Below are 13,686 nucleotides of genomic sequence, written 5' to 3'. Positions count from 1 at the left end.
AAGGATTTGCTTGGTTATTGAGGTTCAGTCTTCTGCTTTCATAGTCAGTATGTCATACAAGGTCTTTCATAAATTGATTGTGTTTCATCTTTAAAGTAATTAGGTTTTTTTGTCTCCATTATTCCAGTTGGAAGGCTATTGGAAATCTTGATTGCTCTAATGATCAGAAACCTCCTTCTAATTTCCAACCTAAATTTATTCACAGCTGATTAATATCCATTTGTTCCCATGCCAGTTTTGTCCTTAGCTAATTTAGGTTTTTCCGTATCTGGTGTTTATCTCCCTGATGCATTTACATGCTGTGATTATGTTCCTGCTGAGACGTCATTTTGCTCAACAAAATAAGCCAAAATCTTTTGGTCTCTTCTCATAAGATAGACTTTCTCTTCTCCTTGATCATCCTTCTTTGGACCTGCTTCCATGTCTCTCTTCTTGACCAGATCTGTACAAGATTCTCAAGTGTAAATTTACTAGTGGCATTGTAAATTGGCATTGATATTTTTCTGACTATTCTGGAAAAAAACCCTCTTTCTAAAACTAGAACTGTAACTGTCTTTTTAATGGATATATCATATTAATTGTTTATAGTCATCTTGTATGTGCAAGTCTTTCTTAATCATTTCTAAATGACAGTTTACAGCTTAGGCTAGGCAATTTTTGTTATTGATATTCAACAGCATATTGTGCTTTTAAATTTAATTGTATTTGTATTGTTGAAGTTCACACAGTTCACTCTGTGTAATGATCTGGAACTCATCAGTACTGATGGTGTTTCCCAATACTGATGATGTTTCCCAGCAATTGAGTAATCAACAAATGCAGTCAACATCTTCCAGTTTCTAGCAGGTTTATGGATGAAACATCAGACATCAGTTCCAACACTCCATCCACAAAGACCTTCCTTATTAAACTTTCCTAAGCCTGACAGTCCTTCTTTTAATGTTGTATTTTTCATTTCCCCATTAATGAGTTTCTTGCCCTCTTTACAGATTTTCTACTTTTCCTTATTTTCTCTAGTTTCACTAATAATTTATTTTGTGGCACCATAACAAATGCTTACCAAAGGCATATAGATCAAGTCAGTTACATCTCCCTTGCCTAAAAATTCAGTGCAGATGACAGAAAATGTTGTCAAGTTAGCCTGGCATTATCTTCTCTTGATAAATTCAAATAGCATTTTTTTTCCATTTTTCTGTGCATGTTTATTTGTTTAATTTTCCTTAAAGTCTGTCCCCTAAAACCTTGCAGATTACAGATAGCCATGTGGGAATCTGGGCTGTTAGTTGTCTTACCATTTTTCTCTTATCTTAAATCTTGACATATTTTTCTGTTGTTCTGTCATATGACACTACGTCTGGATTCGTAACTAGACTGCTAAATATTTGCTACCAAATCTTCCATTTCATATACCAGTTCCATCAGCAGTTTTAGACAGAGATCATATTGTGTACCTCTGCATGAGCTTTAGCTTCACACATTTGTAATAATGCAGGATTCATACCCCCGTATGCACCATAAATTAGGTTATCCATAATATGAATGTCACTTTTTCTTTTTTTTGTGTGTTTTACTCTCCCTTCTCCTTAATCACATAAGTGAAAAACTTTCAACAGTTGTTTTAATGTACTTTCAAGGTCTAAGTAAGCTTTACTTTAGGCAATTTCTACTTTTTCCTTCGGCCTTTGAGGAGCACTTTATCTCCATTCCTTGTGTGTTCTTGGTTAAGTCTTAACACTTTAACAAATGAAAATATTAGTCCTGAAGCTCCTTAAAAAATTTTCCCCCACTTTCTTGGATAGGGGTTTCTAATGTGACCAACACCTTTGGTTTTCTGTCTTTCCTGAACAGCCCATAATCTTTTATTGTGAGCACCCCAGGGATAAGGGTTCTTTGACTGTTTCCATGTAGTGTTCAGCTGTTTGCTAATAATTCAGATTCCTTTGTCTTGTTGCACAGGTTCAGGCAAACTTATGCATCCTTTCCATTTTTACATACCTTGCCACATGGCATGCATTACCTGGGTTAAGTACAGCAGTAATATTAACAATGTTTTCTACTGTTCAGAACAATAACAGCACCTCCTTCCTTCCTAGTTTCCATTCTTTTGCCTTATTTTTTTCTGTTGTGCATCATCATTTTCCTGCTTTCTTTTCTCCAACAAACTAGAGATAATACAATTCTCATCAAAACTTCTCATCATTCTTATTTTGCAAAGTTTTTTTATGTTGTGGGGTTCTTGGTTGGTTGGTTGGGTGTTTTTTTTTGTTGTGGGTCTTTTTTTTTTTTTTCATTACTTACTACTGCTGGTCATTTTTACTTGTACTCCTTTTTCAAAACCTTCTTAAAATTGTTCTGATTCTTGAAAGGAGTGTTAGATGACAAATAGCAAAAGATTAAAGACCTCATCTACATCTGAAGCCTGTAACTGGAAAACTATCTTCCTTGTTAAACTTCAGTGAATGACAGCAGAAATAACTTGTCACTTTGATAAGACACGTGTCGAGCTACAGTTGCTATTATTTCATTAATCTATTCTATGACATTTCTATCATTATTTTCTGTAACAATAGCATCCAAGGCCTTAGTGAAGACTAAAGCCATCCTTCTACTTTACATAAATAATATTAATCTGTTATTCTGTGTAAAATACCAGATACTGATTTTTGTTGTTGGTTTTTTTTTTTTTTTTTTCTTCAGATCTTCCTATTAGGGGATACTCCTTTGGATTTTAAAAAGCTCTGACAGATTACCATTGCATCAAAATGTGATGTTTTCTCTCAGTTTTACATAATACTCAAAAAATACTCAAAGCTTCTATTTATTATAGTCTTTGCTTATTCTCACATTAATATTAGCAAACTTGACCTTAGTAAACTCTGTGAACTCAAACTCTAATATTTAGTGTTACTTACTGAGAAACACATCTCTGTATTCCACGGCAGGCTTAAACAGGAAAGTATTACCTCTCAATTGACTTTTAATGAACAGTGAGTTTCTGAACCTTTTTTGGTGATACAAGGACCAGTTAGAAAATGCTAAATTAGAAAATACAATTCGTAACAGCTTTTCTGCAGCTATTCAGCATGCTCTAGTCTCTACTTGACACTGTACCTTTGGAACCCAAGTGGTGACATTAGGAAGACATAGATTAACGTGAAAATGAATTGGAAGCCAATTGCTTTCTTATTTACATCAGTATAATTTCCACTTACATTAATTTATGTATAGATACAGCTGACTTGAACGTTGGTATGGCAAATTTGAAAATTTGTTTCTTCAGCTTTTGAAAACTACTCTATAAAGCCAAATGATTGATCTAAGAAAGGAAAAAAAAAAAAAAGAAAAATTTGACTGGTCGTAAAATAAATGCATGTCAAAATCATTCTGAAGTTGCCATTTCTAAATGTCAGTGAATAAGAGTATTTTAATTTCTTTTATGTATTTCATAACAGAAAACAAAGTCTTAATGTAATAAAGAAAGATTGTTTGTCTGAATTCACTGCACAGTACTTGCCTTATCACATATGCTTTTTTATTATACTGACAGATTTTAAATGCATAGCTGCTATTTTGTTGAAAAATACTGTCCAAAGACGTCTGTATTCATGTAACTTGAATTATATCCAACATCCATATTAGGACAAGAGGTGTTTTGAGGGATTGATAGGAAATTAACAGTGTCAAGTTACCAGAAGATATTAGACTGCTCTAAGACAAGTGAACATGAGGCAGTAGAGTGTTCCCACATTTTACAGAGAAAGTTACAAAGACTGTAGTGTGATTATTTTTCTCTAGGGATTGCCAAAATAGATAAGCGTGTGAGAAAAGAGAGTTCATGGACATTGATTTACCCTACAAATGTGTTGTAGTGGCTGTAGGCAAAAAGTTAGGTTGCTCTTCTAAAGCCGGCTACTTTCCTTCTGTTGGTGGTCCCCTATAGTCTTGTAATCTACATTTAGTTTGTGAGCGGTGAGATCTGTGGGCAGGAAAATCCTCAGCCATCAGTTTACTTCTTTCTACTCGTGGCAGTGAATTTCACTGTGGAACATTTTTGCCTTGTGACCAAGTGCTGCTGAGAGGTGACCCAGAACCCACTGCAGGCAGCATGCAGTCATGGCATGGGTGAGCTTGGCTGCAGAAATGAAACCGCAGTGCAAATATGGTAGGAGGCAAAACATTTCGAGAAAGCCTTTGAACTCTGACAAGGAGGAGAAAATGAACAGGACAAAGTGAGAGAAGAAACACTGGCAAATCTGAGTGTCTTGGTAGGCCGTGGAGGAAGGAAACCTGGGGTTTACATCTGTTATGCCAATCCGATAGAAGTTTAATGAAAAATGGTTGGGAGAACTGCAGTAATACTGAGACGTGACTAATCTTGCAAACTTTGATTTGTGTTTTCTGTTCATGGGGATATGTAATCTGGTGAGACATGTTTTTTTCCATTCAGTATAATATGTTTCAATAACTTGATATTTTAGAGTTTTCCTTAATTTATTTATATGCAAATAAACCATTGGAAGTTAAACTTATATACTGATGACTCAGAATTTCAAAACCCTGAGAAAGAAAGCAATGAAATATCATACTGTTCATAATAATTGTAACCTGGCAGAAGAATTTGCTGAATATGGCCTTTGTGATCCTTAGGCATTTTGTTAGTAATGTTACTGGACAATGATGAAAACGCATAGCTACAGAAAGTCACCTCCTAGTTTATATGTCGTGACACCTGATTTGGAAGAAAATGACTTCTCTCGGTTTTGCAGTATCAGCTATGTCTGAAATAGACTGTGCAAACTCACATGCAGTGATACAAACAACTAGTAGATAATTTCTGTGCTGGCTATGTAAGAAAAACAAGCTGGTCAGATTCATTCGAAGTAATATTCCAATGATTTTGCTATTTCATTTCTAACTATTGCAAAAATGGTACCAAATTAAACTAGATAGATGGTTTTAAACAGACTTGGTTTAAACATCAAACCCCCTTTTAAAGACTTTCTGGAGAATCAGCTTACTTAGAACCAAGATTATTATAAATTAGGTATTATTTTCTACAGGTGAATGTTTATGAGACTGCATTTCCTAAAGGGAACTCTAAATTTCTGTATGTGGTTATCTTACCTTTCCTATCCTTCCATGCACATTATCCTACTTAGATCAGGATGAAATATCCATCTTGTGGACTTTTTTCAACTTTTTTCTTCCTTCTTTGCATAGCAGTTTCATCCCCATTCTTCCACTCTGAGACTACTGGCCTGCCTTCCTCTCTCTCTGATACATTAACAGTCTGTCCCATTAAACTAATTAGTTTTCGAGCATGTGTAAGCCTAAACTTTCAAATAAGTATAAGCTAAGTAATCAAAATAGACTGACTTTCTCTCTGTAGGTCTTCATGCAGCTGAGTGTTTTGCTATTGATCATTAATCCTTGGTTTTAGTAGTCGTGCAGGTGCATTTTAGGATATTTGAAAACATGATTGAAAAAAAAGCAACTGCTATTCAAGCTTAGCATACATGCTAAGTAATCAGAGTAGACAACGTAGGTAGGGTAAGATGGATGCGTGGAATGGTGACTGGGCTTGCTGAAGCTATATGATGAAGCTAGAGGTAAAATCCAGGTTTCTAGATGTGTAGTTTAAACAACTAGCAACTGTATCATGCTGTCACAAATTGTGACAGTAATGGCAGAATTTTAAAATACACAGCATGATTTCTTGAGTAAAGTGCCTCTTCTGTGAAACATATACTGGAATTAGAACAACATATTTAAATAAATAAATGGCAATGGTAGGGACTGTTGTTTTTCTATATTTTGAATGAATTTAATTCCAGAATAGAGGGATGAATCCTTATTTAGTTTGTAAGAGTTCCTCTTAATTTGCATCCAGCAAAAATACACTATGTGCCAAGAGTTTGAGCCTTTGCAAAATTTTGTGCTAGGTTCTTGTAAGACTGCCTAACAGCTTCAAGGAACGCTTCTCTCTACCAGCATTACAAATACTCACAATTTGTATGGTTTCAGTATGAGTCTTAGCCAAAAGCAGTATATCACCTACTTTCTTTGAATGAACTTCTTTCAATGAAAGTGAGCTCATTATTTTTAGCTTGTTTCATTTATAAGCAGTTCATAATCTCCTGTTCAAAACTTTAAAAGCTGCTAGTGAATAACTGGGAAATATAAATACAAAATGGAAAACATACCGCCATAAACGCTGCCCTAGTATTGTAAGTATTTTTAGAAAAGGCTTGTAATAATGAACAATTATCAGTTTATCATAATGGAATTTCAGCTAGGCTAGGAGTTACGATTCATCGACATCTCTGGAGATCAGTTAGCATTCCAGCTATGTGCCCGGGTTTTTAGAATTTTGTAGGTTAAAGTTATTTAGTTTATGTTGATCTTAGCAGCTGAAAAAAAAAATCAATTAAGCATTGAATTCCATTTTATTTTGAGCATATTCTTTGTGGGCTGTTTTATTCATGTACAAGATGCCTAGCTGAGAGGTTACATTTTTTTCATTCATAATTGATTAATAGCTTGGGTTTTATTTATTTTAGGTGGCAGTGTAACCAATGCTATTACAGTATTTTTAATAGGTTATCAAATAAGTAAAGATGGGACTTGCATCTGCAGCTAATCTTAAGACAGTTCTGCTTCACTGCTCCCAATGAATTAGCTGTGTCTTAAGTGTTGCGAAATCCGTTAAAAAATGTTTTTATACCTTCTAAAATATTTAGAAACACTTTTCAGGCCCAGTAAAACATTTATAGCCCTTGAGGTTTCATCTTGCAAGAATTTTCATACGTATATATTTCTTTTTCTGTAGATCCACTATGATCATATAGGTATGTGTTTGACGACTGAAATCTTACTAAAATTTGAATGATTAATGTGGATCATTTCATGTAAGTATGAAATGCCAGTGGCAGAATGTTAAATATCGTTAATATTACAGAACACAACAATTCAGGGCATGAAGTTGATTGCCCATGCAATTAAAAGTTTAGGAGACTATCTGATCTGGAACTTGGCCAAGGCATCGTGACTAATAAGCCTGTTCTTGCGACAAAGTGCCAGAGGAACTCTGATAGCCACGTGTGGTCAAGATTTCTGCTTTGTCTAAATTAAGCCATCTCGAAACATAACACTGACATACATAAAATCCCATGCCAACATTTGGCAAAGCACTAGTTCTGTTCAAGCATTTGTGCTGGAGAAAGCTGACTATATACAGCATCAAGGCAAACAGTTTTGAACACATTTATTTTGAATTGCCTGGGAAGCCAAACGCTGCCGAAAATCCCATTCTATGATTGTAATTTACTCTCCATCCATTTATAGAACTCTCATAAAGGCCAAGGGGAGGGACTGGTACCAGGTAGATTATATACTGTAAAAACTTGAAACATCTTCTTGTTGGTTGTTAAAATGATAGACATTTTAGAACACTGACTGTGGGATGAACTCAGCTTATGTTCTGCTTCCATCTGGCCTGCTACTGTTTCCTTGAAGAAGATGGAAAACAGCACACATTGGGTTGCACACGTTGTCTTAAGAGGGAAATGCTCTTACACCTGTACAGTTGAGCATTTGGACTCAGTTCTTGTGCCATATCTGTGTAATCCCAGGGTGTGCTCCTGTAACCATCAGTTTTTATCCCATCGGCCCTATGTTTACTGAATTAAACATGATTTCTTACATAACTGAAGTTTGTTTGTAGACAAATAGTCTGTGCATCTTATCTGAAGTTCTGTGTCATGCAGAAGCCCCACCTTAAAGGCTCAGGCTTCAGGAGGTAGCTATGTGCCCTAGAACCTGTGCCAGTCCGTGTTATGTTTTAGGCAGTTACTGTGTAAACCAAACAGGCTGGTAAATATGGCGAAATGAAATGCTTACGCTTATTGTGATAGTGAAATAGCTGTGAAGGAGCTCCCGTGGCACTGTACTTCTCTGCATCCAGTTTCTGTTTGTGGTGCTGGCCCTGTGGAAGGCCACTTCACCTTTCTCCTAGTATGTTATGTGAAAGAGTGTGGTGCATGAGTAACACAAAAGCTAGCTCTATAGAAAGGTACTGGGAAATGTAGAGACAGTGGTTGAACAAGTAACATACATTCTTTTTAGATTTTTTTTCTTTTTTTTTTTTTACTGTGTTTGGAATTTTAGCTTAGTACCTCTCTAGTATTTCTGTGTTGTGAGGATTCACATATGAAACAGTAAGAGGGAAATCTAAACCTAGATCTTTGGAATAAACTAAATTATTTTCTGGGATTCAGAAAAAAAAAAAAGCTAACCAATCTGTCGTATAAACTTAAAATTAAGAAGAGATATGCATATTATGACCTGATGTAGTAAAGTACTTTAGATGCTTGCTGGACTTCAGCAGTGCTTAAATACAAAGTATATTTCATCTACACTTGCAGAATTTACCGACCTTAGTTAGAAATTTCCCACTGAAGCTGATAATGTTTGATGCCTACTCAAGAGAGGTAAATTCTCAATCTCTATAATTATGCCTATTACTTTGTTACAGTTGTTAACGTTCTCACCTTTCAGAAGTCTTCCAAGAATTAGCTGAGTTACAGCAAGTTATTAGTAAAACATTGACTCTCTAAACATCTTTTAAAGTAATTAGACTAAGGAATTATTTATGCAGATTTTACTCTTACATCTGAGAACAAAACACTAGGAAAAAGGGAAATTACAACTGTCATTCTAAATCAGATCCTACATTTGATCACAAAAACTTCAGAAGAGCTTTTGCCTTAAAGAATGTAGGATCAGGGTTTACGTATTGGCGCATCATTTTGTATTTGGCTGTATAAAGTTAGATGCTGAAGTATCTAGGTATGGTCCAGCTAAACACTCCAGTTTCACGTCAAGACATGGAAGCTCTGTGAATGCTTAGAGTCTTTAAAAACAAGATTGTTTCTGTTTAGAAGTCCAAGTACCGACTTAGGTGCCTGACTTAAACCACCCAAGTTTGTAGGGTTTTATGATTCATTTTATTTTAGATTGGCAGGTAATTGCAAATAGTTTTCCTTAAATTAGTAAAAGTCTTATCCCAAAGAAGTCTTGGAGATATTAAGAAAGGACCTGTAATGCTTAGGATGTGCCTACATTGCTGTTAGCATGTGGTTTGATACTGTACTTGGTATGGTAATTTTGAGAGTTTGTGTTCCAACATGGTTTAATAAATATTACAGCAGATCAGTGCATTGCAAAGAAATTAGCTCTTTATTGTCTTTGTCTGACTCACTTAAAGGCTCTTATTAAGGATAAACATGAAAATTTCCCGTAATGCTTTAGGCTTTTTTAGGTGTTAACTGAAGAACATCAATGCTTTCTGTTAGGACAGAAATATATTTAAAAGTTTGGTTGAGGAACTCAGGTGGGTTTTTATTTTTAACAATGACAAGGATACTTAATATGAATAGTATTTTCAATTCAGCAAACTTTTAAAGATAATTTGGTTAGAATTTTATTACATGTGGGCTAGAAAAATAAAAATATTTTGAAATTAAAGATTTAAAGGACATCAGTCACAACATATTTGTATGTTTTGACCTGATTTTTCTATTGCAAATTTGATTTCAACCTTTTAATAACTCAGAAAATTTACAATGCTGCCAGACACCTCAATATTCCATTACATTTCCTTTTAAAAAGTGTTGTCCGTTTGTTGAAACCTTGCAATATGTTACTCATAGCAAAGAACTTCTGTTTTCTTAAGGGTATAAATACCTGTTTGGCAATTTCCAATTCAGTATCATTAGTTGTAAGATTATTTTTGTGTTACCATAGAACGATGCGTACTTCAACCTTATTATCAGAAACAAATAGTAATACGTATACTCTTTCCATTGATCACATTTCTTGTTAAAACCTGTTTGCTCTCCTGTCACAAGCAATATTATGACATGTTATTTATCATTGTTGAGATCAGATAACACAAACATGACAGAATACCTGGTATCATTCAGTTCTGGAAAGCAGACAGTGCTGAATCAGAGTCCTCACTTAACTCACATATATCGTACACAACCCTGTGCTTGACATTGACTTAAGTTTAATGTCCCTGATGACCATTCAGCGGATTTTTTTTTTAGATGCTGTGCAGAATCATACCAAACAGAAGTGTTCAGCTTACACTTGCACTAAGGCTGCAGTTTCTCTGTGAACAGCCTTAGTACTAACAACACTACAGGCAAGGCTGGTGCCACTGTACGTGATAAAAGCATTTGATCATTCCTGGCAATGAACACAAAGCCAGACTGGGTCCAAAAGCAAAGAAATTAATTTGGGAGATCAGTGTAAACCTTTACTCCACTTTTGGCATTTCCTCCTCCTTCAAAATAGACTTGGCTTTCCAAGGAAGAGCCACGTGAAGGAGGGCGGGAGTCAAGGTTAAAGTCATCACGTCCAAGGCACCAGGATGTTTTTATCAGGGGGAGGCATTTCTGTTACAGAGATGTGGATCAATAGGATCATGAGACAAGGTTTCTGCCTAAAATGTTTAAGTCACTTAGACGTGTTTGAATTCATTCTACAAAGTCATTCTGGGGCTTAGCAAAATCAATCCCCATCCCGTGCTGGGAGGGAAGAATAGAAATCCATCACCTTTAAACACAACACATTCTGCAAATCGACAGCTCTAGTGTGGCATGAAATCTTTGCAGATTTTGCAAAGCGAGAGCTCTGTCTTTTCCCTTATTGTTTGTCCTTCACTTGACATACAGGAAGAGATGCATCAAGAGGATGGCAGGAGACATGTGTCACTTAAAGCATGCCATAACAACATTTGCTCTGGAATGCTCCCCTGAATCTGTTTCAACAAGCAGGCATAATAAACGAACACATATACAGAAAACTTCACCTAGTTATAAAGTTGATAGCACCCCTTTTCCGTCCTCCCCCTTGAGCTGAGCGAGCCCAGGCAAGCTCTTCCCTTCAGCCCTGAGCTGGAGTGCCACGATCATATTGCACCAGTTCACTTGTTGCACAGTGCCAAGGTGCCATCTCCCCTCCACTCAACCCACACAAACTTCACAGAATCGCGTTTTGGTGGAGCCCCTTCAAAGGGCTTCTCCTTTCCAGCCTGCTTGCAGCTTCTTACCTGCATGTGTCCCTGGTACATTCTGCTTTGGTTCAGGTGCCCCTCAGGCCGAGAGCTGGGGTGTACGCTGGGGTGGGGGCACTTCTCCTGTGCACTCGACTAAAAGAAAAGAAAAAAAAAAAAAAAGCCTAACCCTGAAAGAGCTATTTTTTGCAAAAGACTCAGTTTGTCCTAGAAGCTGCTGAACTGCTTTCAGTAAGCCAGTGATGTGGGCTGCTTTCTGCCCTCCTCTCTTTTCCTTTCTGCCTCCCTCTGCCTCCCTCCCCCTTTTTAATGCGGTGCCGCCAACTGCACGGGAGCTGTTCCTCGCGGGGTGCTGGGGGGGGCGGGCCGGACCCAGGCGGCGGCGGCTGCGGGGCCGCCGGGCGGGGAGCGCCGCGGGGCGGAGCGGGGCCGCCCGCTGCCGGGCCCTGCCCGCCGCACCGCACCGCGCTTCGTCCCGCTGCCAGCCGGCCCGGCCTGCCCGCCCTGGTCCCGGCGGCCCTCCCCCGCCTCCCGGAGGCATGCCCCCCCCCGCCTTCCCTCCTCCCTCCTTCCTTCTCTCCTCCCTCTTTCCCTCCCTCTGTCCGCAGAGGGAGCGCGCGGCATCCGGGGAACGCGCGGAGCCCCGCGGCCACCGGGCGGAGCCCCGCAGGGGTCCCGGGGAAAGCGCGGTCCCGCCGCCCCACCGGGGCCCTGCAGCAATAGGGAAAAAAAAAAAAAATTGTAAGCACAATAACAAAAAAAATCGGAGTGTCCCAGAGCCAGAACGCGGCAAACCTGGATCTGGCACATGGAGCCGCCCGGATGGCCGCGAGTTTTGCCTCCTCGCGTGGAAGGGGAGGGGGTGCGCAGGGACACGGGCCCGAGCGCGGGCGCATCCCGCGGACCGGCTGCCCCCAAATCTGGGGCCGGCTGCGCCCCGCTCGCAGCCCTTCCCCGCCGAGGCTGCAGCTGGAAGCGGGCTGCTGGCTGCTGCCTGCCTGCGGCACCGGGAAAGTTTGGCGTTGCGGGAATACACAGGCTGCGGGCGTAATGGAACTGAATCGTAGTAGCGTGCTTGGGGCAGGCCCTGCCTTGTCCTCTGTGTGTGAAGAGCAAACGTGTTCCGTCGTGATTCATGGAAAATATCGGGAGACTCTTGTTCTGCCTTGGTGGTGTTGATTGGTGATGTTTTCTAGCACTTACCAAAGATATCATCATGTAGAAAAAAAATCAAGTAATAGCCTGTACATGCAAAATTCTGACCCTGAAAACTAGCACAATGGGCCTGCTAAATCCTGCAAGCGACATCTGCATCATCTTGGATCCAGCTTTTTTCTCTTCTCTCCCACCTCAAACCTTAAACTTCTAATCTGCTCAAAAGAGCAGCCGCTTCGATTTCGTTGCAAATTTCTGTCCCACCCAGTGCATGTATATTCAGTGGCACAGAAAACATCTAGTGCCTGGAATTTGTTAGACTGGATAATTTCTTGCCTCTGAGTTCTCAAGTCTTTCTGTTAAACTACACAAAACTTTATGATGCTTTTGATTAACCAGAGCAATCCAACCTTAAGCGCGTTCCCGTAGTAGAGTAAAGCAAAATAGATTTCTCATTCCTGAAACCAGCACATTTGTATCATCACAGCTCTCACTTCAGCTGACTAAATACGCCTCTCTGAAGTGTTCCTATTCAGCTAAAAAAATGGGGTTTTGCAGAACATGAGTTCGTAAAGTCGTCAGTGATAGCACAAGCAAAATCTAGCTAATTATTTTTTTTTTTTACTTAAGCTTGAGAGTTTTGTCTTTTAGACAGATAACAAAAGTGACAGTTCTCTTACATCCAATGAATATGCATCCAACTTGCTGAGATTTTCAGAACAGCCTAGGAGTTTAGCCATGCATTGGTGATAAAAGGAAATAAGGAATGAATATTTCTTGTCTAAATCCCTTAAGCTGCTTTGAAAACCTCAATTTAAGAGCTGATGAGCTTCAAATACTTCTTTGGGATTGTCCATACATGTTAGACACATCTTACTGTAAAGCTTCTCTGTGTAATACAAAAGGTGACTGCACTTGCGTAGATAAAAATATCAGATTTGAATTACTGTGGTTTCACTTTAAATTATGGAGTGTGGATTTTTCAGATATAAATATCTGGCTGCATTTGTGCTCAGTTTAGCAGAAAGTTTAGGTCTAGATGATGAAAAGCAAGTCTTACTTAAACTCTGAGCCTTGGTATCGCTGTTTGTTGAACAGAGATGTATTAGACTTAAGATTTGAGTAATCTTGATTCATAGATTGCACTTTTTTATTCTGGCTACACTAGATCCAGATGATCCTTTCTTTCGTTAGTGTGCACATTTTTTACAGTAGCTGAATGTTTTTAAGTCATGTGAATGTTTCTTTGTTGTTGTTTTAAGTATGGGGCTCTTTTGTTTTTATTGGGGGGAAGCTGGGGTAAATTTGTCAATGCCGGTATGTAGCAATATCTATTTTTTTCAAATCTAAGTATATCTATCATGATTTAAATTTTTCCTACAAGGTAGGAAAATGTATGCTTATAATAGCAGAATTGTTAATTCAGGAACGATTATTAATGCCATTTTATT

General features: G+C 38.3%; 1 protein-coding gene across 2 annotated transcripts in view; it reads right to left on the bottom strand.

Moving 5' to 3' along the window:
* PEX5L (peroxisomal biogenesis factor 5 like) overlaps positions 1–11,308 on the bottom strand; it is a 110,434-nt gene extending 99,126 nt beyond the window's left edge. For both annotated transcript variants that reach the window (XM_086754318.1, XM_086754320.1), the window contains exon 1: positions 11,117–11,308. In XM_086754318.1, coding sequence (XP_086610444.1) covers positions 11,117–11,137 — 21 coding nt within the window. In that variant the 5' untranslated portion in view covers positions 11,138–11,308. The remainder of the gene's footprint in view (positions 1–11,116) is intronic.
* Between the last annotated feature and the right edge of the window lie 2,378 nt (positions 11,309–13,686).

Source organism: Chlamydotis macqueenii, chromosome 9 (assembly GCF_036417535.1).
Source record: "Chlamydotis macqueenii isolate bChlMac1 chromosome 9, bChlMac1.mat, whole genome shotgun sequence".
Taxonomy (NCBI): domain Eukaryota; kingdom Metazoa; phylum Chordata; class Aves; order Otidiformes; family Otididae; genus Chlamydotis; species Chlamydotis macqueenii.
This window is presented reverse-complemented; position numbering and strand designations above follow the sequence as displayed.